Genomic DNA, 27,797 nt, shown 5'->3' with positions numbered 1-27,797 from the left:
TGCCAAACCAAGCAAAGTAATGCCAGATTATATTAATAAATGTACAATAGTCCTCTGTTAAACCCAACCCCATACATAGATTGCCAAGGCAGTTTAAACAAAACCAGCAAATAATACATGCTACGTTTTAACAATTGAACCACTAACATCAATTTTGAATATTTCAGATCTGACCCAAAAGAATATCTGTAATTCCTAAATGCGTGCACAATGAAGCAGACAACATCCACCCATCTCATGATGAATGGTATGATTTGCCTTCTAAAATACAATACTTAGTGTCTGCATAGTTTTCTGATGCACAAGAAATCTGAACCTGAAGTGTAGTGTCATATTGTGTGTTGGCCTGTCCTGGGTTGCCGCTAGTCAATATTGTTGATCTTCGAAATCAATCCACAATCCATTTGCAGGCTCTGAAATTATAAGAATTGAATTGCAAACAAAACAAATCACGTCATTTGATTTGAACTTTTCTAATATGCCTAAAGATAATGACATTTTCATGCTTTCTGATCACCCTCAATCATTGTTTCCCGGTGAATTCTTAGTTGCCGCACGATTGCCTTCAGCACCAACCCCAGCAGCCAAGGCAAGAATATCAGGTGTTATTTCCCAGCTTCCACTTTTGCGACCCCAACTGGACCGTCTTGATTGCATTACACTTCTTGTGTCTATAACTTCTGCATTTTGGACCTGTGAATCTTCTGAAGCTCCAATCTCAACAGTTGACCATGCAGGCTTAATACCCATTTCAAGGTCACTACCTCTGCCCATTTTTGCATTGAAACTATCCCTGTGTATTGAAGGAGAAACAACTCCAAAACCTGTGGTGTCTTGTTGCACCTTGGCTCGGAAATTGTTCTTTGAGGGAGGCATCTTTGTAAAGAATGTTTCTTTGAAGTTTTGTGGCACTCCTTTATTATAGGGATTCATATTCCTATCATATCGGTATCGGAAGTTCTCATAAGTGGTCTGCAATATAACAGATGCAAACCTCCATGAACAAACAAAACAAATGCCTGTCCTATAGCCATACTGAATAAGAAAAAATCTAGCTACCAAATGAACACTTTTCAACCCAATAAAAAACGATACAGCAGAAAAACAAGAGGCTAGAAAACTTCTAATAACGGTATCAAATATATAAATATTACCTGATTCGTACTTATTAGATAAGTATGAAATGAAGTCAGCCCTCCAACAAACCAAACTGCAATAAAGGTATAGGCTATAAGTACAATTGATGCTGGTGTTTTTAGCATTGCCTTCCCTGCGCCGATCTGCTGTTCCTCCATGATTTTCCTAATCAGCACCCAACAAAAGGAAAATACATAGATGCACAATATGGTTGTTGAGAAGACGAACATAAAGAAGTACCGGTAGTTGCGCTGCATACAAATGATTAATACAATGTAAGTGTGCTTGAAGCAAAGAGGATATATTATATACACACATAAAATTAAAAAATGGACTAATAAGTACTTCAACAAATACCAACAGCTGACATCAACTGCATGAAAGTCAATTGTTAGTTGGTTGGGTTGCCAAGGAAACTACTTAAGTTGTAAGAAATTCTTGGGAAACTCCACAAGAGGGGCTTGTTTGAGCAAGGAGTCCTAATTTGTATTCTGCTAGTGATACTTCACCTTTAAATACGATCATTCTATATTTATAACATAGTTAAGACTCAAATAAAAATATGTGGGTGCACCTTGAGAATCAGAACAGCAGTAGTTTGTCACAACACCAAGATCATATGTTTGTATAAAACCATACAACTAGCTATTTTAATCAAAGACAAAAATAGCTTTAGACAGTTAAAAATTAGATGACCACTTTCTTTCTCAACAATTTCTCATCTTCTTTCTTTTATTCTTCTTCATACAGATTAAGGGAGGCATTCTATTTGTAGATTATGAACACCCTACTAAATACATATGTTTGAATGTGCAACTTGCAGATACAACTTGCATATGAAACTCATGACAACTTGCACATAAGGTGCAACACACAATTCTAGAAATTAAATCAAATTCTTAGAAAATGTTTCAGAAAATAATTCTTGCCAAGCTAGACTTAACCAACTAAAACTAATCTAAGGCGTGTAACCACAACAAAAAATCCACCAGGAAAAAACATGGCATGGAAATAACTGCTGTGTGAAATAGGATGGAAATATAGAAAATTTTAACAAAAACTGTGTACTGCTATTAAATGTATCAAAGTGTGTCTGAGATGTCATGTATGGAAGGCATTGACCAAATAAAAATGCACTTCGATGATTGCCGTTGAAAGAAGTTGTCCCATGAGTTAAAAAAAACCTTATAAATGTCAATCTGAGACAGGGAATGAGGGCGTTTACAATACGCATTCTAAAAAAAAAGAAGCTTTGGGGGTTTTTAGCGGGAACACAGAAATTCCTTTCAAATATAGGAATTATGGATCACTTTTCAAATGCTCCCCTTCGAAGAGGCATCATTCAGATATCAGCATAATACTCTCTATTAAGGCATGAACCTCCATGCTACCTCACCTGATTTGGCTATTACAGACTGATTTCCTGGTTAAGTTATTTGTACATAGAATAGAACGAACTATGGCTACCTGAAAAAATTGGTATGCTTCTATTAATCACTGTATGTAAAGTACAGTACAAGTTTATAAACTCTAAACAAAGCAAACATATAAGCTGGTTTAACTTTCAGTGTCCATGATCTTGTGTATTTCCCTAGTACAACAAACTTGGAAAACAGTAAATCCTTTACAGAATGGAAGGGTTAAACCATTGGAGACTAGGGAAACATACATACTTGGCCAATGCACTGCCCAACCCACGGGCAATGATGATCAAATCGCTCAACACAGTTGTTGCAGATAGAACAATGTGAACAACGAGGAGGACGATACAACATGCAAGTGTCGCAGTACTTACTCTTCACTATAACCCCATTTACAATCACATCTGTTGTGCGTGGTAATTTATATCGTGATGTTCCATCATCTCCCCATCCTGGATTACCAGTCTCATACTCTGGCTCTGGAGGGTGTGCATTACGAGGTATTATGCCAGGATCTCTTGCAGATGTAAGAAGAAGAAGAAACAAATCCTGGTAAATGAAAAGAAAAAGAAAAATTAGTTTTAGTGCTACAACCAATTATTTTCCCAATAAGCATCATGCAAGAACTAACAACTGAAATATGAAAGAAATTGAATTGAATTTTTAAAAGATAGAAACAACACTAGTATGACCAAATAATTATGAAGGCTTTTTAAGCACAATTTTACAGTTGAAATATCTGCTCAGAAGTGAAAAGAGTAAAAGTTACTTCAATTGTTTCCTCGCAAATCATTGGAGATGTAGCTGTACATGAGGACAAGATTCAGCTCAGAAAGAACATAAAGAGCCAATAGCTAGGAGACAGGATAGAAATGGGTAACAGTATAATTTGAAATATGTGGTGATTCACAAAGGCTGAGAGTTTCCCAGGAGTCCTGGACATAGAGAATCACAGTACTATGATTTCATAAGAAGGGAAGATGTTTTGTTCAAACTCATTCAAATATATATAGCATGGTTTTTTGAGCACTGGCCAAAGTGGTTGTAAATTTAAGCACACTACTAAAAAAAAATGACAAAACAAGGCTGTGCTATTGCTAATTGAAATAACTCAACACCCAAGGACACCTTCTGAATTTGAAGTTTCTCAACACAAACAAGCATTGGCTATTGAACAATGTTAATAAAACAATCTCTGTTCTTACTCCTGCTACAGTTTGAATTAATCCATAGAAAAGAAATACCATGTTGCTCCTATCATTCTGTTTGCCTTGCATTTTTGCTGTTCAGCCTATTATTTCGAAGGGCATAATCATTGGAGATATGGCTGTTGAGGCTGTACAACTACAAAACATTGAATGTGGCTTAGGATCTGAATTTATACCATTGGGATGCTACCATTAAAATAACTACACGGAAATAAAGACTACATAAAAAGCGTCTTAGGTACCACAAGGTTGGTGTTTAAAATGTTATTTTTTCTGTGCAACACAGTCTATGGCCGGCATGGTGATTATGAATATATGGCCTGCATGGTGATTATGAATATGCAATTAAAACAATAAACCTTTTTAAATTGCATGCCTCTCCATTCCAAGCTTAGTCACAAGTAAATCATTTTTCAAGCTTGGTCATAACTATATCATTCATCCTACTCCACTCAGATGATTTTAGGACATCATTTATTACTACACTATAATGATCATAACGCACTCAGATGATTATAGCACACCATTTATTACTAATAATCATAATGCAGCACACTTTGACAGGATGGATAAAAAAACCAAACATAAGCACTAAAAAGTTAGAGGATAACAGCAGCTATAGCTGCCACAGGAAAATGAGTGGAACTACGAGCTGAATAATTTGATGCTAATACATTGACCTTAATTCATCTGAGAAATAAGTTTGAAAGCATGTACAGAACAAATTTGATACTTAATGATGTGAAATGTTTTCAATTTAAACACTGAGAGAAAGCCGTGAATTCACAAGTGTCATAATTCAAAACAGGTATAATTAAAGTCTAGGTATCTTATGTTTCAAATTTCTAATATTGTAACAATATGCTTCTAGATATAACACTGTGTATTGTAAATGGACATGGGAAGATTCATAACACTAAATTTCAAATCCTGGAGCACATTCCTTTCCTGAGCAAGCCTAATCTCAACTAAATCATTCACCCTACTCCATTTGGATGATTTTAGCACATCCATTTTAGAATCATAATGCTATACATGTAGATGAGATATGTAAACAAAACCAAATATAAGCACTCAAAAAAACACATTTGACTATGCATGGGCCTACATGTTATATAGTTTGCTGCTAATACAGGAACTTAAAATTCTTCTAAGAAAGGATTTTGAAAGCAAGTGCAGACTATATATTTTACACTTAATGACATTGATTGACAAGTGTTGTTACCCAAAACAGGAATAACTCAAGCTTATGTGTCTCAAATTACAAATTCTAATATTGGGATGATCCATTTGAAGAACGATAATACTAAATTGCAACTGGAATGAGGAAAGATTGATTTTCATCGCGGAAACAATAACTGAATGAAATGCGAGTATTAATTGCAGTAAGATTGGGTTTCAAGATGTTTATTTGTTATGCGCCACATTTCATTGAAAACCTGCTAGAACGTATTTATATCATTAGTAAGTGCAGGTGAGACAGGTTATTATGAAACTACAACAATTTCAATTATATGGAACACAAAACAAGGCCTCAATAAAGCAAATTAGATATGCAAAAAATGTTTGGCATGGATTTAGAGCCCTTTTTATGTGTAAGATGCGTTGAGTGAAAATTCATTTGCATTAACAACTGAAATTTGTTGATATGTGAAATTTGGTAACATTTATCTTCAATATTTTATACGACATGAAAACCTATGTCATGCAAATATAGAGTGACAAGAACTATACAATTAAGCAATTGATTTTATATATTTTTTATTCTTGTTCTCTAATGTATGCACCTTGATGATGGATCATGGAGGGTATCTAAAGCATTCGCAAATGTAGAGTACAAAAACTATACAATTAAGTGATTGACATTATATATATTTTTTAATGTTGTTCTTCAATGTATGCATCCTGATGATGGATCGTGGAGGGTATCTAAAACATTGATATAAAAAGTAGTATGCAGTTAAATCCAGAAGCATTCAAAATCCAATATCACAGACTGAAAGTTCAAAAATCTCTTTAATTGTTATTTTATGGTCAATAAACATTTTTTTCTTACTGTTCTGTTGTAGGGAAATAAAGTGGAGACTGGACCCTACGAAAATTTGGAAAAAGAACAATAAAATCTCAATCTATCCATAAGCACCTCTCACAAATCCGGAAATATCCAGTAGATTTAATCTGGGTGTTTCCATTCAGGAAGATAGCCAGAAATTTAACTGGAGAAACATTTCACATGTTTGCAGGAGTTCATTGCCAAAACATTCCAAACACTGATTACTATTGAGGTCTAGCAAAGGTTTTTTTCAGTGACAGATGTCAAAGGCATTTCAGCCAGCACAAAATGTCCTTACACTTTGAATCTTTTTCAAACAACTTTGAATGAAAAACAGTTTTCAAACATTGTAGAAATTGTAATTGAAGATAAGTTTTTAAAAATATTACAAAAAGCTAGCTCTACAATCTTACAAAATGGAAAAGAGAACTAATAGGACAGTTTTATGAAGATTATACAAATATTTATAGAAGATCCAAATCCCCAAGGACAAACAAATACACTACAAAGGATCTTACAGAAATGATAATATATTATTTGAATTTGAGTTCAACAAAATGCTGCTCACTTTAAATCTAAATTAGTTAACTAATCAATCATTTGGCATTGAATTAAAAGGTTCTGGTGAATAGGCAAGAGCCTACAACACAATGGTAACTTGTGAGCCTCTCATATGGGGAGGTCTTGGGTTCGAATCTACTCAAGCTTAACACATAAAAATAATTAATTACAACAAATAATAATAACCAATCTAGGCTTCGGTTCATTATCAATCCAAAATAAAATAAAAGGTGTGGGTGAATGCAAATAGTAAATAATAAGTGACTATTCAAGAGGTCATGAAATGAGAAGGGAATGATAAATCTGTTTTCCATGGCATTTCCAGGATGGGACTAGCAGGACACTAGAGAATGTGTTTCGGGAATAGCACTCACAGGAGGCTTTTTATGGGGAAATACTTCAAATTTTTTCAATAAAATTATAAAATTCAAAATACAGGAAATAATGACTGATTTCATTTGGTAATGATGCAAATTATTACTTATTATCTACATTAGGTTCCTGGAATGTGTGCCAGATTTTTATTATTCTGATCTTTTTATATACTATAGTTTTGGGCTATATAGGTTCCCAATCTTCACAGCACTTCTAAAAATTGTGCATATAGGTTCCCAATCTTCAATCTACATATGCAAAATCCCTAAGGATAAATACGTACTACAAACTTCAAAGAAACAAATGCTTAAAGAAATGAAAATGCATCATATGACTTCACACAGCAAATTGCCACTCTCACTGGATTAAAAAAGTTTAACCAGCAATCAATCAACCCTTGTTCCAAAGGTGTTGATAAATACAAAAGAGAATAAGTGGCTAATCAAGATGTCACTGCCAGGATGCAGATCACAGGAAATGCAGGAATATATTTCGGGAATAGCAGTGGCAGGAGACTCTATTTGAGGGACAACACATAAAATTTAAAAAAAATCAAATTCAAAATATAAGAAACTGTGACTGATTTGGTAGGACATAGACCACTATTTATTATCTATATTTGGTTCCTAAAATATGGCTAGCAGAGTATTAACATAATATTTCTAAGCTTTTTATATGCTAGAATTTTTGGCCTTTGAAATGGTATTACTTTTAAATTTTCACTAGAGATGTAAGTAAAAAGGTACATGAGAAGGAACAGTTTGAGTAACAAATATTTCACTTCTGACCTCACTTTTACAGCACTTCTAAAAATTGTACACGATAGCTCCCAATCTTCAATCTGCAACTTGAACCATTGAGTTGAGCCATTAAAATCTGCCAAGCAATTGCTACAGCAATGACAGAAGGCCATTTTCAAGGATGGCAGGAGACAGCCACAAAGCCAACTTGTGATATGTATTATTATGTGTGCATAACACTAATTTACCTAATGTTGAATATTTCTAAATTACTAAATTCATAGACAAACATAATAACATGTAAAGTTTCATTACACCAAATGAAATGTTAAAATTTCAACTTTATTTTTTTGATAAGTTATTTACTAAGACATGTCTTCCCTGGGATTCTTGAGGAAGGTCTAACACATTCCCAGCCATCCCAAGGATGTCTACACGTCTCTGGGAAGTTCCTTGTCAGAAGTCCCTATTTCAAGGATGTTTCCATAAATTTAATCATTTTAAGAATCGCCAAGAGGTGTTTCTTGCATAAGGGTGCAAGAGTAGGGATGCCCAGGAAAATCCCCAGGATACATCCCTATGTATCCCTATCATAATTAAACCTCATTGCTCTTTCTCATGGAAGATAACAAAGGGAATGCTACATCCTTGACAACTTAAGCTTCAAAAGAAACTGTTGTATTTGTATGATTAAAAGTTGCATCCAAAGAAATGAAAGAGGAGACAATAAACTTGCTTGAAGATTCTTAGATTTATAATCAATAGATTTAAACAGTCACATATAATCAGAAAATATGGCATTCGTTAAACTCAAAAGGCGTGGGCTAAGCTGGAAGCTGTCTTCTCTAGCAACTGTTTTGATCTGAAATTCCTATCAAGGATGTGCACTGACTATGTAACCGTTGGATTGGAATATCAATAAATTATTGAAATATAATATTGTTATATTTAGTTTAAAATGGTCAACTAGAATACTAGGATAGTTTTTTAGTAACTTTCTTTTTCCTCTAGCTAGGCTCTTAGCCTTTGCTTTTCAGAGCTGAAGATCTTATTGGTTATGTAAATATCTTTGTAATCTCTTATTTAATGAGATTTTCACTATTAGTTATTTACACAATATCATGATAATCATTTTGTCATTACTTTTCGTAATATGGTATCAGAGCTTGGGCTTTGAAGGAACCTTGAGCTGGGTGATAAAGAAGTTATCAAAAGGGTTCATATGAGTTTGTATAGTACTGTATGGATCTAGAAGCAAAATCTAAGATTTCTTTCTTGAAGTTTTGGCAATTTTTTAATAAATTCGTGGGCAAATTGAGGGATTTTTTGTTTGCTGAAAATCTTGTTTATTTTCCAAAAGAAAATCATGCCTCTTCTCTGCAATTTGCAGAATTGTTCTGCTCCATATCGCAGATATTTCTTCAAACCAAGTCACATGAAATGTTTTCAGCAACAGTAATGTTTTTTCTTTGGAAAAAAATCATGAGTTTTCTGCAGTCTCTACTCATGCAGTGGATTTTCTTTTATAAAAGATGTGCTTTTTTCCAGATAATCACTGATTTCTTTCGTGAGACTGCGAGATGTATTTCGCACTGTCTTTTGAATGACTGCAGGATTTATTTTGTGCAACCACAAGGATTTTTTTGAGCAGACTTTATTTCCACCCCAACAAGGGCCAACGACACTGTTTTCTTATTGTCTTTAGATAAGCAATTAGAAATAAAAGACTGAGAGATTTTCTATGCTCAGGATACTCTTCTTTTTCTTCAAATCAGACTAAATTTTTCAGACCTGGCTGTTTCCGTTTTGCAGCTCTTATTGCCGATTTTTATTAAAATCGAGGGTCTTCTTCTTCTTAAATCAGACATTTTTGAGGATTGGTTTTACAATTTTTTCCTAAACAAATTTGTTGACAATTTCATTGTTTCCGGTGATCCCTGCTTGCAAGAGGGATGGCTTCATTGCATAAAATCATGTCGGAAGGCAGTCAGAAGTTTAGTGGATAAAATCATAAACCCTGGAAACAATGGATGCTCCCCATCTTTGAGGACAGATGTCTTGACCAGATAGTAGTTGAATAAGATGTTTTCTGGATTCGATTGTGTGTGTTTATTTATCATCAACGTTTCGGATCACACTACATGATCCTTCATTAGGATGAGAAAGTGTAGGATAGTAACTTATCATCGTACACTTTCTCATCCCGATGAAGGATCATGTAGTGTGATCCGAAACGTTGATGATAAATAAACACACACAATCGAATCCAGAAAACATCTTATTCTACAAATGGAATGTGGAAATCTATTATTGTTAACAGATAGTAGTTGGTAAATCAACTTGTCCAGCAGTTGCAGGTAAAGACCAGGGCAAGTCAATAATGTAATTGTGAAGCCATTATGCTCATCAAGTTATCTGTCACAGGTGAAATGCTTCCAGAAGTTCCCTCCAGCAAGACTTCTGCAGAAATTTGAACTCGTCACCAGCAGTCAGAGAAAGGCAAGGCCTTCTTAAAAATATGGTGCTTTCAACCATGGCAGATGAGAGCATGTCTCTGCAGGTCCGCAGGATCTCTAACAACTGTTTTCATCTGAAATTCCTATCCAAGACATCCACTGACTATGCAAACAGGCAACTTGAATATCAATAAAGCAATATTGATTGACCTGTGTCTTCCCCCATGTGCCAACTATATCAGTATAAAACTAATTAAGAAATATATATAACCTTGGACAATGTGAAGCTCTAATAAAATATCTCATTGAGATTTCAAACATGCATGCAATTCCTTCACTATAGCTAAAATATTACAAGATGAAGAAAATGAGGACTCACATAAATTGTGAAGATAATGGCAATAGCCATTATAAAAATTCCAAGATGATGAGGGAATTTATTCACAAGTTCACTTGCAACCAAACTACAAAATACTGTCACTGGAACTACTATAAGGAAAAGGGTCATTGCCAATGACCGCACATCTGGACCAAATATAAGCCTTCCACCAAGAAAGAACCTCTGCACCATACCACATAAAAAATTGTCAATTCACTTATTCCATAGAAAAAAGGTTGTCTAAAAGATATTACAGAAACTGAGAACTGGACACACTGGCAGCAAAGAAAAAACAGAAGATCAGCAAATATATTCAATAAGCAGGAAACATAAGCTGAGAAAATCCAGGAATCCAAACCACTGCAAAGAAATGCTATGGAAAGTGACATAAATATGGGGAAATTGATATATTAATTTAGGAAACAACCAAATGGATACGATGAACACAAATATACACCCAAAAAAAATGAACAGAGATTTCATCCAACCACTCACATCAATTATAACATCTTATGATCCATAACAAATAAAACATATAAATCTAGGGAATAACAAACGGATGACTATATCAAACATTAGATCAGGTTGGCCTTCAGATCACTTAACAGTAGATATTTGTATGCTGCAATTTTCATGGACAAGGCCAATTCAGGAAATTTTCGAATAATTCATGTTTCTAATGCGGGAAATTGATAAAAATAATCAACACAAAATATCATATGGAAAGCTAACACCATCTGCACTTGTAGACTTTAGTTATTTACAAATTAAAGTTCAGAAGAGAAAATTCTACATTTCTAAACACATTAAAAATTTAAATGTGAAAGGAACATGTAGCAGGCCTAATGAAATTCCCGGAAAAGAAATGCAAATGAACATTTCATATAGAAAAGAAAAACACATGCCATGTACATGTTTCTACACACACATACAAATATTTTTCACACGAATTTCTCAGCATCTCAAAAGATAAAGCTATTTTCAATATTTTCGGATAATATTGGGAAAAGACCAGACAAATATCAGTAAAACATAAAAAAGGAGGGAGAGGGAGAGAGAGAGAGAGAGCATTCATATTTTGAACATTTTAAGCCATTCCAATTGAAGAGACTGAGAGTAGAAGTAAAACATCGTGAATTTAGATATGGAATTTTATCATTAATTTTGAGATCGTTGACAGCAAATAATTGTAATATATATGTCTAACAATTTTAAGAGATAACTCTGCTAGAATGATAATGGAACTTTAAAGCAACAAAATGCAACTGAGATAAATACAACTCATTAATATCAAATCTTAAGCATATGATTGAAAATATGAAATTATGTAATTTTTGCAAGTTGCATATAGATTGCCTCAGTGAAAAAAGCTATGCTCAAGTGAATAAACATTTGCACTTGCTGTTGTTAGAATGTGAACAGAGTTATTTGTGAATCCTGAAAGTCTTTGATGAAAATCTGCACATTGAGAGTGTAAATATCAGCACTGTATAGTATTCTCAGCCCAAAATCTGAGGGGCAGCAACATACTGTTTTTAATTTCATTTTGACAATGAGTTTTGAGACTTTGAGTCTTCTGATATTATATGATGCATTGATGCAATGGTAATTGAATCTTGATATATGATATGATACTTTAAATGTTGAACTTCTCATTTTGTTGAAGCTTGCAGCCTTGATTCCTTTGATGCTATCCTATGTTCTTATTCTACAAAAAATTGATTTGATTCATTTGATGCTATGTTCTATGATAACTTGAGGAATGATCATTGATTTCAGATTTATAAATGTAATTGCTAGGATGAATGCTACAATGTTATATAATTCATTAATATATTTGAAATTTCATATATATATATATATATATATATATATCTTTGTGTGTGTGTGTGTGCGCCCCCTGCTCTGGGAAAAAAAGGATGTCCCAGAAACCTGTTTCCCCATCCCCCCCATCTGAAAAACTTGGGGTAATACGGCAAAATGGTAACTGAAGTCGACAACAAAAGTCTCCCTGACCTCTTCAAATACCTCTTATGTTTACAGCAGGGACAACATTCATGCCTGGGATTTCAGAACAACGACGTCCTGTCTTAAAATTGTTTCATAATAATCACTCTAACCAGTCACAATTGCTACAATGTTAACAGCAGCATTGATGCCCATGTTAATTGATCACAGTACTAATAAGGATGCTACTGAGTACCATAATGATCAAGAATGCATGTCACAATAATGACAGAACCACTGTACCATACTCATAAGATCACTAATCACAAAAGTTATGTGAAAAGACAATAATGATGACAACACTCTCAATGGGAACAATACTATTAACAGCTGATCTGTAACAATTAAAATTCCCACAAATGCCTCAATCATATAACAATTTTACAAATGACATAATGACAACAATATGATGGAAACAGGGCAGCACAACTGAAGGGTGGTGATGAATCAGTTGCAATCAAAAACATCTCAAAAATTAAACAACTCACTAAACATCTCTACAACATAGTCATGAGCAGAGAGATATGTTGATACCAATGACACCACATCTCTCAAATGTGTGATAGCAATCTCTGAAGAACATATTTGCAAAGTATTCCAACAATCTCCCCCTTCAGCATTGATGGTAACATATGATGTAAAAAACCAATCAATGCCATAGAAATATCAAATTTATAATACTAACATCAACATCAACTCTCTCAAACTGAAACTTTCACCCCCTTAGATGAACATCTGTCTCCTTGTGTTTTTCGCATGAACCTCTCACCCCTTTTGTTATCAATGACAAAGGCAGATATTTACAAAACATATCAAATCTGAACTATCTCACAAGATTAGCTACTCCCCCTAAGTATTAGCCATCATACCTTCAATCTGGAATGTAGAATATCTTTGTGAAATGCCTCAGACTGATGGATGCCAATGCATCTTAGACTGATCCATACCAATGCATCTTAGTTCTAACAAAGAGGGGTGATTATCCCTAGCTTTTCCCTCAAAAGTATCCTTAAGTGAAGGATTTGTGAAAAATGGTAGAAACATACTCCAACTTGACTTCTTTCTCAGCTACCTTCTCTCTGAAATGATACTTGATAGATATATGTTGTCTTTGAATGTAACACTAGGATTTTAGAAAAAATAATAGTACTTGAATTGTCACAGTAAATAGCTAAAAGCTCATCAATATTTACTCTGATATCCTTCACCATTTGCTTCATCCATATCACCTGTGTACAATTGTTAGCAGCAGCAACATATCCTGCCTTCACAGTAGATTGTAAAGTACAATTTTACTTTTTGCTTGACCATGAAACCAATCTCTTGTTGGAAGTGGAAACACTCTTGAGGAGTTGGGGGGGGGAGGGGAGGTGTGAATCAGAGTGTTGGACTCAACTGCACTTTTTCAAATTGAAACAAGTAAAGACAATGCAGTGGGAAATTTCAGTATATTGGATCAGATTTAACAATTATTAACATTTGAATCAATGATAGAACTGTAATAATGTAAATTGGAAACTTAATAAAGCAAAGTATCAGAGCATCTAAATGGAACACAAGAAAACACAATTACACATTGTTTGTCTCATGTGAGGAACCCTCAAAACCACTCAAAACCAATTGGTTTTGTCATAGGGAGAAAAATCACTGAATCTTTATCTTTCTATTGATTCATATGAGCACCAACTCTTTTACAATGTTCTACAACACCTACTGCAATGAGCACTAAGCCCTCCTTATTACAACTGAAAATGATGTCAAAATTACAAATGAACCGATAAATACAACTGTACAATTCACATCCATGAAATCACATATAATAACAAGATTTGGCACTGAATCAATACAAGGACACAGCCTTATACAAATGAAGCTAGACACACATGTAGTGCCTAGTTTGCATGTATACCTTCACTTATATAAGGTACATGATATAACTTTCAGCTTTTACATTTTGACTACAGCTGTTTTAACACATTTACAAAACTGTCATAACTGTCCAACCCTCTGTTAGGATTATTCAAATTCAACACTTATCCTTTTCAATACTTTCCAAGACTGTCTAATGAGTCCGTGAAGGGTTTTCTATCAAATGCACATTACATTATCAAAATTGGTTTTCATTTTGTAACTGTCCGATGTTTAATTCCTTGGACTTGTTTCATACTTGTGCATCATTAACCTGGTTAGGGTTTTAATGCAGCCGCATTTAAGAACTTTACAAGCTGTTAATCAAATCAGCTTAATTTTCTACTTTAAAAAAATGTTTCCAACACAGTAATTAACTATGAGAAAATCCCTCTGTTACAAGTAGTAACAACAAATTGAAAACAAACACTTGCTTTCTATTAACCCAGTTAGGGTTTATTATTTTCTGAACCATATTCACTAATACATCGCCACAGTTAAAAGAAATCTGTTATAAAAAACTGAAACTTTGTTTATTAAAGAATTTTTATTCAGTTCCCATTGAGGGTTGAAAACCAAATCACAAAAATCCATTTGTCATGAGAAGAAAACTTCAACTGCGTCCAGAATTTTCGACAAGGGTTTTACCCATTTCAATTTAAAGTTTTACCAAGAACAAGTTAAGGGTTTTTCATATATAAAAGAAATAATTATAAAGTTCAGAACCCTTTTTTTAAAATTCAAACTCTTTTTTCTTTTTCAAACTAGAACTTTTCAGAAAATCCTTAATTGTACTCTGTAATTCAAAGCAGTTGAACTGAAAACCGAACACCCAACTAACTTTTTCTTCTTTTAATCAACAGTTTGAATATTCACAAAAAAACTGATGCAGGAGCATCTTGTGGTAGTTGGCAATCCTGCATGGAGTGCTTTTGACCTTAAAGTGGATGGACTCGGTTGAAAGATAGTAATGCTTGGTCACTGTTGGGGAGTTCTTGGGTGTAGTTTTGTCTGAGGAGATCAGTGATTGAAGGAACTTGGTGATGCTTAAGGTGCTCGGTTGATGATCTTCTCAGTGGAACTTGTGCTTGGTGATGCTTGTAGGAGCTCGGTGAACATGCTTGCTTGGAATACTCAGTGATGCTTGGCTTGCTTGGTGGCTTTTGTTGACGCTTGGTGCTTTGGCTCACCGAATGATGTTCTTGGGAGATTTGATCGGCCGACTTAGTGTATTTAATTCGGGTTGTGCACGATGACGTGGATTGATTGTGGGATGTGTAAGAACCTATTTGGGGTCTTAATGCTTTCTCCTATGTGCATTTAATGATTGTTGTAAGCCGACTAAGGTATGCTATGTTTATTTCAGTTTTAGATGATACTATTTGTAACAAGCCGACTAGTGGTCGTGCAAGTATTATAAAAGGAGGGTTTGGGTAGTGTTTTAGGAGATGAAAGTCAGCTTGAGAGGAGTAGCTGAAAGCAGCGAAGTTTAGCATAGCTAGTAGCTAAGTGTGGGCTTGGGAAACATGGAGATTGCTTATTGGCTTGCGAGCACAAGTTCATATCTTTCTTGGATTTTCTACCAAAATGTTGTGGTTACAAATTTGGGTTAGCTGGGATTGGATTGGATCTTGCAAGGTCTTGCATAACTATTACTGTAGTGGCTTTTGTATTTGGCCTTAACTAGGAAAGCCTTATAGCCTGACACATTACATGTCATCAGTTGTTTTATGAATAAAGAGTTAAGTTTGGTATCAAATCTTGTGTTGCTCTTGTGCTTCCGCTATGTTGGGGTCTTCGACGTCTCCTCTGGGGATTCTTTGGGCCTTGCAAGGTGTCAAAAACTGGCCTATTCTTTGAGAAACTAAACAATGATTCGAAGATGTCTCAACAAAGAACATACCTATGTTTGTGATACTTTAACCAACCTCTACCTCTGTCCGAGAAATATAGTAAGCTTTGTGTTTTGTCGGAAACAAAAATCTTTGAAGCTCCCAAACAAGTCGTTGTCGAGGAGGTGCCATTGTAAAAAAAACAAATGTATTGGAACAAATTCCAGAGACAATATTTTACAAATCACAACCTGAACCATAATCTCTATTCAAAAACCATAGGGAAATCACAAGAATATTTTTGTGAATTTGCTGGAAAGATTTTCACTGCTAAAATTACTTGTCTTAAGTCACTCTTGTTCCAACAAATATACCATCAATCAACTCAATGTATCATGTTGATTAACATGTTGAAACCCCAATTTCAAATGCACAATATATCTTTGCAAATGACCGAAGAAAAAACAGTCATAGCGGCACCCAGTTTTAGGGTTTGAGAAAAATACAAGATAATCCAATTTTTTTCCCATTGAGAACTTTCTTTATTTCTTTTTAACCATTTTGAAATCTGCTCATAAAGCCACAACACGTGGCTTGTGTCAAACCAAGAAAATATAACACATAGCTCGCACCATTTTACCAAGTTGACGTTATGACTGAAGGGTAAGGATGACTTAAGTTTTATTAAATTCAATATTGTAGTCCATTGGCCACATCATCAAGGACAAACATACATCTCTTACCTAAGAAAAATGCACCACCACTTGTAACCTTCCTATCATCCACATTACCTACCTAATCAACATTAGTAAAAGCAGTCATACTCTATCAAGTTACATCTAGTCACCGTAGGTGTACCCACTGGTTTAGAATCTTTCAATCCAAAAATAAATTCAACAACTCTTTTTCATGCTTGATGATTTTTTAGACTAAGTAGTTTGCAAACCAAGAAAGAATTTCATATCACCAATAATCGACATCTCAAATTGACTTTGCAATTCATTAGCAAATTCTTTACTTAACTCGTCATTCCCACTAAAAAATGATATCATCAACAAAAACTTCAAAAATCAAAATATTACTTTGATCAATCTTGAAATACAAATTACAGTCAGAAGTACCTTTATTGAATCCAAGCTTCAGTAAGTACTTGTCCAATCTTTCATACCAAGCTCTAGGAGCCTATTTCAATCCATACAAAGCTTTCTTTAATCTGCAAACCATATTTCTTTGATCTTTCAATGCAAAACTGTTTGGTTATTCTTCAAACACTTTTTCCAATTCACTATTCAAGAATGCTAACTTAACGTCCATCTAATAGACCGTAAAATCATTGTACATAGCAGAAGCAAAAAATAGTTTAACAACTTCAATCCTAGAATTAGGAGCAAAAGTCTCCAAAAAATCAATACCTTCCATCTGTGAATAACCTTTGTAAACAAGTTCGGCCTTATTCCAAACAACTTCACCATCTTCATTCAATTTGTTTTTGGACACCCATTTAGTACCTATCAGATTCTTGTCCTTAGGTTTGCAAACAAGAATGCATGTTTTACTCTTATTAATTTGATCTAAGGCTCCTAACATAGCTCTCACCCAATGTTTATATTAACATGTTTCATGTACTTTAGGTTCAATCTTTGAAATTACACAAATCTTATTTCTAACTTCTGCAAGCTTGCTCCTATTTTGAATACCTTTATCCTTATCGCCTATAATTTGATTTTCGGAACGATTAAATCTTACATACCCTTTGGTGTCTTGGGGTTTGCATGAAGATCCAAATCTTGAATCTCTTCGTCATTGGTAACTAGTTCTTCTTCATCATTTTGAACTCAAGAAATAATCTCAAGTTAATTCTATATTTGGTTTTGCATCACGTAATTTGCATTAATATCCTCATCATCAAAATCGTATCCAAAATATCTAGGTTGTCTCTTATTGCTTTCATCAAAACATTTGTACTCTCAATTATTTTCCTCAACATGTTATTGTAACTCCTGTATGCCTCTCTTTGTTGAATGGCCAAGAAGCATTCCTCCACTTCTAGCATCAAATTTTCCTAAATCTTTATCTCGTTTGATACAACATTTGCTTCCAAAGATTCTGAAATATTTCACAGTAGGAACATGTGTTGGGAGGTCGTTGCCTCCATCCCCTCTAGGTTGGTGCCTCTGTACAACATAGACCGATGGATTTTTGTCATGTGCTTAACCGCCTCCGGTGGATCCTTGTCTTTGGCTACTATAACGTTCATTGATAATAGTGATTCCAACAAGTGGTATCAGAGCATTGGGTTATGGGTTCAAATCCCTCAAGTCATGCTAAGGGGGGGATTGTTGGGAGGTCGATGCCTCCATCCCCTCTAGGTTGGTGACTCTGTCTAGTATAGACTAACGGATTTGTGACATGTGCTTCACTGTCTCCTGTGGATCCCTGTCTCTAGCTATTATAACGTTCATTGACAGCTCGAGCTTTTGGTGTAATAGCAACAGTGATTCCAACAACATGACCATACCATAACTCATAGGGAGTCTTATCAGCCCCACTTTTGATTTGCGCTCATTTCAATGTATAGACTAAAGTACTAATTCTCTCTCCGATAGACATGTGGAACATTTCCTTCAATCATAATAGTGATTACAGTGTCAAGTATTCTATTCTTCTCTCTGCAACACCATTCTGTTGTGGGGTCTGTGCTGCAGACAATTGTCTCTTTATCCCATGTTCTTCACAAAATGCATTAAATTCACCGAATGTGAATTCACCACCTCTGTTGGATCTTAGGCACTTCATCTTCAAACTTGACTTTGTCTCAACCATTACAAACCTTGAATTTGTTAAAAGCTTTAGATTTCTCCTGCAAAAAAGTAACCCACATCATCCTCGAATAATCATCAACAAACAATATGAAATATTTGTCTCTATAATAACTCTTAGTTTAGATGGACCACATAAATCAATATGCACAAGATCTAGCAATTTTTTTGAAAAAAAAGTAAAAGATTCTCTTGAAAGTAGATCTAGTTTTCCTACCCATCTAACGTTTCTCACACATAGCACTGGTAGGATTCATCAATTTAGGTAGATCTCTCACTATCTTAGTAGTAGTTATCTTCACAATGTTGTGTCATAACAAACTATGATCGATCTAAGTAATCAAACATCTTCTATCAACACTATTCAAATGAAATCTCATTTACTGAACTTCCCATAATTTTGCACTTCCCATTCTTTAATTGTAGATCATAGCAACCCTTATCAACTAGTTGTCCAACACTCAAAATAATATGCTTTAAACCTTCAATATATTAAAAATCATCAATATTATTCTTACCATCAAGAGTAATGGATCCTCTTCCAAGGATTAGGCAAGGAGCAACATCTCCAATTCTAACAACACCATCAGCATACCTTTCCAAACTCACAAATTTGATCTTATCTCAAGTCATATGACGTGAACATCAATTGTCAATAACTCAATCATCTTTCTCCTCAACATATGCAGCTAAAGCTCTTTCCTTGTTCATATTAGGGATTGGATCTTCTTCTTGATAGCAATGAATACCCATTCATCATCACTTTCACCACCTTTTTCGGACTCATCGTCTATCACACCTTCATCAGCAATATAGTAACACTTCTTCTGATATTTTCATTGAATTTTCCTAAGCTTCTACTTTGCAAACTCTTTCATGACACCTTGGTGCAAAATGACCAATCTTATTGCAAGAAAAGCATGCACTTAAGAGATAACTTTCCTTCATACTTACCAGATCCTTTAGATATTCTCTTGGCAATTAGGGCTTCAAGTTCTTTAAGCTTTCTCTCTTCTTCCTTAATCTTTTCTAATTCTTCACATACTTAGATACGTAATTAGATGAACTTACCAAGCAACATGTCTCTTCTCACATTAGTCACTGTCTAGATCTCCTCAATATTAGCAACCTTGTGTAGAAAGTAAGGATCTCAATTTTAGCAACAATCTCTAATTCTTCCAACTCTCCACCAGCACATTTGAAACTACAAACAAGCTCAATTACCTTCTGGATGTAGGAAGTGATATTCTCATCTTCACTCATCCTCAAAAGTCTCATACTTTTCTTTCAGGGTCTGCAACGTAGCCATCTTCGCATGGGCATCTCCTTGATGTAGAGATTCCAACCTTGTCCAGATCCCATGTGCAGTCTTCAATTCCATAACATTTGCGTACTCTAAATTAGATAGGGCGCTTAACAATGCTTCCTTAGCTCTAATGTTCAGCCTTCTTCTCATTTGCAGTAGCAGTAAAAGGATTTGCAGGAGGATTGCGTGCACTCTTTGTGATCTCCCAATAATCCTCTTCAATGCAACTCAAGTGTGTTTCCATGTGACCTTTCCATAGAGAATAGTTTGTGCCATCAAATCTCAAGCTGTCCTTAAAAATGTGATATCCCATTTTTGCCAGCATCGGAGTTTCAGGGATTAGCCTATTATTGTGATCCTCATAAGCTAATTATTGTGGATAGAGGGTTTTCTGAGGTAGTGGCTTCGCTTGGGAGGGTCTTGTCTTCTCCACAATTCAATAAGCTACAGGGTGGTCTTCATTTGGCTCATTGGACTTCGTTTGGGCTTAGTTTTGTGTACTTACTATTTGTGGTAAGTTGGGTCTTGATTGAGATGGACCCTATCTATTTTCGTAAAGTGCATTTGATCACGTGGAGAACTAATAGGTATGACTCCTATTTCAAATGGCATATTTAAATGATGAGTAATTTGGGAGTTGTTATATTTTTAGTGGCCAAATTATTATTTTATTAAATGGCTTATTAAAAAGTTATAATTAACTTTATAATTTTACTTAAGTTGAGAGTTGAGTTATCATTGGAAAGAGTCATTTATTAATTAGTTAAGCCAAGTCAAGTGAAAGAATCTAATGGAAGCTTCTAATTAATGTTGTGTGGTGAAGTTACATTTTGGCAACAAAAAGGGCATATTATTTGCTTTTGTTGCCTTTATGGCTTTTCTGAGGTTCCTAATTTTGTGCCCTTGCTGAAGTATAAGGGTTTGATTTGAAGTCTGAAATCGATTTCCTCATACTGTGCTTACTGGGGCTTGAGGAGAGAATTTGCTGGTGTTGTCTCCATTACCACTACTGAGGTAAAGTGGATTGGTTTGTTGCAATCTGAATTTAGAGGGAGCAATTGTTGAAGCTGATTGTGCTTTTCCACAGCTGAGGTATTGTGGTTAAGTGTGAGAATTATTCTAATTGATTTGTCTTCCATGTCTGTATTTTCCTATTGCTTTGGAAGAAGAGATTAGTGCTGACAAAAATTGTCTGGAATCAAGAGAATTTGCTGCTGTTGTTTGAATATTTAAATTCTGGGTAATAATTTTCATCTGCATATTTGGCATCTCCTTTACTGTGATACCTGTAACTGAGAAGGCGTTGGTAGGGTAAAATTGGTGATTGTGAAATCTGTTTGAGCACCAGTATATCTGTTTGTTAGGCATTGGATTTTCTGGAGTATTTCCAAGGCATTCTTTTCCATCGGGCTGTTGGATTTCTTGCATTCTTCTGAGCTAATTTATAACCAGATTTGGGTCCTTGGTCATGGAAGTTTGGGCACTTGAATACTGAAAATTCTGCCAATATCATTGAACCTGAGATTGAGCTGCTTTCATCTCTGGGCTGCGGTTTGTTTAGACTAAGTCTGCAAATGTGAGTTGCAAACCCACTGCTGTGAGTGATTCCTCAGTAGTGTGAGGCCTGGTCTTGGGCAGCGTCATTCTTCTTAGTGTCTGCAGTGGGAGTTGATGAAGTTGAAGGAAGCAGTTGAGAAGTTGCAGCCTGTCAACAGGTTTTTAAATTATATTTTGCAATTAGGATTTCACTGCTGTGCTAAGGAGTGATCAGGTTCAGCTTAGTTTGTTAATGAATGAAATCTACATTGTTTCTTTCATCTGATTTAGTATATCAGAATTTGCAAATCAAAGTTCATTTGTGAGTGGGCATTTTGGTAGAGTTTATGGTTCAGCATTTAGTTCCAGTATTTACATTTGAATGTATTTAGTTTGCAAAATCAGACATGCCTGAAAACACACAAAAAAAACATACATTCCAACATCACATTCAGTTATAACAGAGCTTGCTTGCCAAGTGTTTGACAAAATGTCAATCAACTGATTTTAACTTTAAAATTGGACTTGTTGAGTTATAATCTGGTCAGGGTTATTACAAAAGTTGTCATCCCGAATCACCTCAAATTGTTAAGCTTCCCAAAGAGGAACTAGGCTCTGTCATCAATTGATGGAAACAAGACAGCACAACTGAGAGGCGGGGCGAATCAGTTGATCAAAAACCTCTCGAAACTTAACAACTGACTGAACATCTCTGCAACAAACACAGACAGAGAGTAATGTTGACATCTGTGACAACACATCTCTCAAATATCTGATAGCAATCTCTGAAGCACATATTTTTACATTATTCCAACAGAAAATCTATCGATAATGACAAGTCAAAGGATGGCATAATCTATTGACAGCTTTGTATAGTAATTACTATGCTCACAGATCATGAATAATGACAGCAGAGTTCATTGTGTTCACTGTTATCAAAGGCAACAATCACAGTCACCAATCACAATAAATAGTCATGTTCCCTAATCACAGAGTTTCCAAACCCAATGGCACCGAGTGCCTTGACAGCTATTGATAGCCATGTTCATTTTTGAAACCGCAGCAATAATTGCTGTTGTGCCTTGGCAACAAATCTAACTGCTCTTCAATAATAGCAGCTGGAAATCTTAAAAGCTTACATGGTGCATAACCCATTCATAAATGTTCTAGAGTAGAATGACCAAAATCTTGCAAGTCTGATGCCTACATAAAATAAACTTATTTATTCTGAAATTATCAATGACATGTCATCAATAATTTATATTGATGAAAATTTCAGTCAAAGATATTTTGAATAAGTTACAATATTTTCAAGAAATGTTGAGAACCTTGCCCAGAAAAGATGTATTGAAATATATTGTGATATTTTAAAAATAGTTCTGGCATTAATTGTCTTCACAGCTATGGATAGCCCAGTTCATTTTTGGAATAACAACAATAATAATTGCTGTTGTCCCATGGCAGCAGATCTAACTGCTCTTCAATAATGGCAGATGGAAATTTTAACAGCTACTAACACCATTCAAGGTGCATAAGTCATTTACTAAAGTTCTAGAGTAGAATGACCAAAAACTTACAAGTTTGATGCCTATAGAAAAAAACACGCTTACTGTGATATTACTAATGGCATATCACCCATAATTTATATTAGTGATAATCTCAGTCAGAGATAAGTCACAATATGTCAAGTAAATGCCAGAAGCCACGAAGTATATCACAATATTTTACAGATGACTGACACTAAATCCCCAAGCAAAATGAGCATTGATGCAAAGGGAGACTTGCATCGATCGATTCATCTTATGATCCATCATTATGATTATACATAAAATCTGGCGGAAGAATAAAGTGTTAGTATATCAACACTGGGATCAAATCATGATTTCATAGCAGAGAACAGACACATTACAAGCATAGTTAGCAGGAATGTGTATATGCAAGGAATAGATGTAGAACAAGCATAGTTACCAGGAATGTGTATGTGCAAGGAATAGATGTAGAACAAGCATAGTTACCAGGAGTGTGCAAGTGTGAACATTTGGGTCTGTGAGGGTCGGTGTGTTAAATATTAAATATCAAAACTTCAAATATTAGTTCAACAAGAGGAAAACTGAAAAGATTAATTGTTTAATATTGCCGGATGATTGTTAACAGGTTTGAAAGTTTTGCAGGTTCATTAGTGGACCAAGGGCTTTCAGAATATGAGACTTTTAATATATGCAATAATTTTGTCTAATTTATAGTTTATTGTCAAAATTTGCCGAGCTGTTAGCTACTGGTTCAGTAGAACAAATGTAGGAAACTCTATTAACATATTATAATGGGCCACAACTGTCCAAATATATGTCCAGTATTGTGGAAATCGTTTTAATGGAAGTTTTTCCTGTGTTTACTACAAATTAGATAGTTAAAACTCAATACGATACATTTTATGGTTTTGTGTTTATCACTTTAATTTGTATGCTCAATTTTAGTGGAGACAGCAACATTTTAAAGTTTCTGGATTTGAAAACAGTGGAAGCCTAAAAAAGGACATTTATTGCAACTAAGGACATCTTGCACCCGTACTGCAAATAGGAAACAAATCCCAGTTTTGGAGACACATCTTCCTGTAACTATAGTTAAAAGAAAAATATGAAAATGATCTATGGCATGCATACTGCAGATCATAAATGAAAATGGCAACCCATATTCCACAATGCTCATGCTTTCCAGGGAAACAAAAATGAAAATATGAATCAATAACTAAAATTAAAATAATAATGGCCCTATCCACTAGTGTTTTCTTCTTACAGTCATATTTTTCAATGTTGCAATATGGAAATGAACATCTGGTCAAAAGTCAAGATACCTAGTAGTAGAATCAATCAAGGAAATGGTTGATATTGCTTTCTCTTGGTTACAGGTTTGCTTTGTTTCCCCAAATTTTTAGCAGATGTTAACAAATATATAAGAGAAGAACAACTGCAGGAACCTCAAACTTAGATATGCGTGTACACATGAAGAAACTAATATGCTATAGTAATACTATCATTGGAATTGCCTTGGCAGAATCAGATTGCAAGCAAGATTTGTTTTGATCAGAAGAAAATGGATATGATTGTCCCAGCTGCCTGAATGCAGAAGAATGCACCTTACAACTAGAAATTAGATAAACCTTTAGACTACAATATGTCAACCACAGTGGCATTTCTTACAAAAAAATTCCCGAATGGAACCTGGGGGATTTTTTGGCAGAGATTTTAATGATTTTTGAAATAAAGTGCAGGTCTGGCTTTTTGAAAGGTTTTAGCTGCTTAATCACCATTAAATTGTCTGAATCGGGTTAAACTGTGATTTTGAATTTTTTTATTGTTTAAAAAAAAAAAACCTATTCTTTTCTATTTTTCAAAAGCCCTGACCCTACCTGAATTGACTTGTAAACTTTTGAGCGTATCTACAAATTCATACCCCAACCGAAATCAGACATTTCCAATACTTGAAAAAAACCAGTAGAGCAGGTGGGCCCACAAAGGCCCCCACCACCCTTTACAACAACCCTAAACCTAAAACAAAGATACTAACACCTCAAGACTAAGACAATGATTCCAACACCTGAAAATCAAAATCTCACTCATTTATCAATTTTGAGAGAACAAGACAAAGAAAAGAAAGGCAAACAACATTGAAAAGAAGACAAAACAGCATTAAAACTAAATAATTTGATTCCTTTCAAGAAATCTCCCTCTGATTTCCCTTATTTGTTAAAACTGCTCAATAAACATTCTAAAACTAGTCATTCTTTTGAAATGCACCAAGTTCGCATCCACTTTTCTTTCTTCGAGACCCATATCACTATTTTCCAAGGATGAACATTCTTTTGAATCGTAACAAGTTGGCATCTTCTTTTCTTTCTTCCATACCTACGCCAATGTTTTCCAGGGATGAACCGTACAAACAATAGGATTTTAGAAGGCAACAATTGCTGTGTAGTCAAATATAGTAGAATACATGCATTGCTTGTCAACAATAATTATTTGTTTTCGATTGAGCTATTCTCTTTGTTGTTCCAAGTGATTATTGTTGTTTATGTTGAATATGATATTGACCCAAAAGTTCAGCTTATCAAAGCTCTCCTGTCTGTGATCACTCAGGAGACGAGTTTATGCAGATTTTGGTGCCAGGAATATAAGCTGCTATATTGAGTTTAAGCTTCAATCTCTGCATACTCAAAAAATGATTGTGTGAAATAAGTTTACGGAAAAAGGAAAAAATTGGTCTCCTATTGTTTCAGTTGATGAAACAATTTTCACAAGAAGGTGAACAAATTGCCATCTTCCCGAGTGCAGATCTAAAATACTAGCAAACCATGAACCTCTGACTGAGTGTAGGTTGCAATCATCAAATGCTGTTTAAATTGCAGAAATCTTGACCTCCCCTTGTTTGAACCAGCCTTGAAGAAGGGATAAAGGCAACTAACTCTCGGAAATCAAAATCAAACCCATCCTTAACAAATATCGATGTAGGAAATGTCTGACTTTGAAACTTTCGAAGGAATAAAAATATACATCAAGTTTCTCCCAATAATTTCCAAGTTATGCATCACGCTTTGAACTCAAGTGTCTTTATAAGCATGTAGTAGTGATTAAGCACAGAATTTTGCCACCTTCCAAGAAAAAAACTAAGCTCTAATCATAAAACCTTAAACAAAGTTATTTGGCACTAGACCCTTTATCTGAAACAATCTTTAACCTAAACCCTTTGGTCTCTGGAAAAGTCAGAAAGAAAATAATAGTTCCATATTTGATAGCAAATATACAGAGAGAGGGGCTAAAAACATCTATTTGACGACCTCACAGTGGATAGTATAGTATTATCTTAAATATTGTCAAATTTATCATTTTGCTATTAATTTTAAGTTTTTAACTGAATATCATTCGTATCTAATCAAACACGTCCCGAATTTTCACTCGACCGCCAAGTTTGGGAAAAATATGCTATTTCCAGTTCAACTCAAACATAAAGGCCAATTTAAAGTGGTCATGCATGAAATCGCTATTACTCAAATTTTATTTCTCCATAACTACAGTCCGTTTCAAACAAGCTAAGTTTTTCGGTCCTGACCACAAAGAAATAAGATCCCCGTAAAAATTGACGCAAGCACTAGATAACACTAAATAGGTAACAAGGCAAAGCACTGTAAGTTGTGAGTTAGTTCATTTCCTTCAAGTGCGTATTGCAAGAAAAAGTAGTTTTACGGGGAAATTTGGTGCTTCAACGAAGGATAACTTCAAAACTTATAATAAAATGGGTGAACCAGTTAAATTCCGTCGGTAAGGAGTCAAGTACTTCGCTAATTGTCAATTAATACATCCGCCATGAAAAAAGCGTTGAAATTTCTGGGCACGGATTCGGGTTTTGCAAAGGCAAAGTGAAAAAACAACGATCGGAAAAGCTGGTGCACATTGTATTTCGTAGTAAATGACCAGATTAAGTTGCAAAACAAAACTCTAGAATCCTATTACTGGCTAGGAAAATAGCGTATCAGGATTATTCTGTTAATTGATCATTAAAGACACTCTGTCAAGACCTGTAAACGCAGAGCAAATTAGAGGCTAGAAAAAAACTACAATTTTTGTGGAGAGGAAAAGAAACCACATTACATTGCTGCCTCTCCAGATTTGATACACTCGCTTCGTCACTGGAGTCTCGTCCATTCTGCCTTGCCTGCTTCCAACGGAAGATTGCGGAGGCGGAGCCACATACATCTCGTACTGTCGAAAATATATCCACAAATCTAAATCTCTTATAGCCTCAATCCAGCAAAATTCACTGAGGAAGGCTCCGGTTTAATAGTTATACTCTGAAGGGGGGAAACGCTACAATATCAGCCTATGAACAGCGAAAAGGCGCAATATTTGTATCATTCAATGCATGATAGGATACAATACAGGATTTGAGGATCGCCGATGTAAGCTCTGCAGCAACAGAACAAATGCTGAATGAACTGACCATAGAAACGCCAAAGGGGCGCAGATATAGTGTCATTAGACAGAGGGCTACGATCAGAAATCTGACTA

At 34.9% G+C, this 27,797-nt stretch overlaps 1 protein-coding gene across 2 annotated transcripts; it reads right to left on the bottom strand.

Moving 5' to 3' along the window:
• On the bottom strand, positions 1-27,797 carry LOC149540789 (putative protein S-acyltransferase 7). 2 transcript variants are annotated; one of them, XM_089801870.1, is made up of 5 exons: positions 27,381-27,797; positions 10,331-10,513; positions 2,811-3,107; positions 1,155-1,388; positions 1-972 (listed from the first exon to the last, which is right to left on the bottom strand). In XM_089801870.1, exons 1-5 carry the CDS (start codon positions 27,483-27,485, stop codon positions 520-522), a joined length of 1,272 nt encoding a protein of 423 aa, XP_089657996.1. In that variant the 5' UTR covers positions 27,486-27,797; the 3' UTR covers positions 1-519. The 2 variants fall into 2 exon arrangements, with proteins under 2 accessions (XP_089657996.1, XP_089657997.1); XM_089801871.1 differs by lacking the exon at positions 10,331-10,513.

The sequence above is a fragment of the Cupressus sempervirens genome, chromosome 9 (genome assembly GCF_028749045.1).
Source record: "Cupressus sempervirens isolate cs-2001-9-10 chromosome 9, ASM2874904v1, whole genome shotgun sequence".
Classification (NCBI taxonomy): domain Eukaryota; kingdom Viridiplantae; phylum Streptophyta; class Pinopsida; order Cupressales; family Cupressaceae; genus Cupressus; species Cupressus sempervirens.
This window is presented reverse-complemented; position numbering and strand designations above follow the sequence as displayed.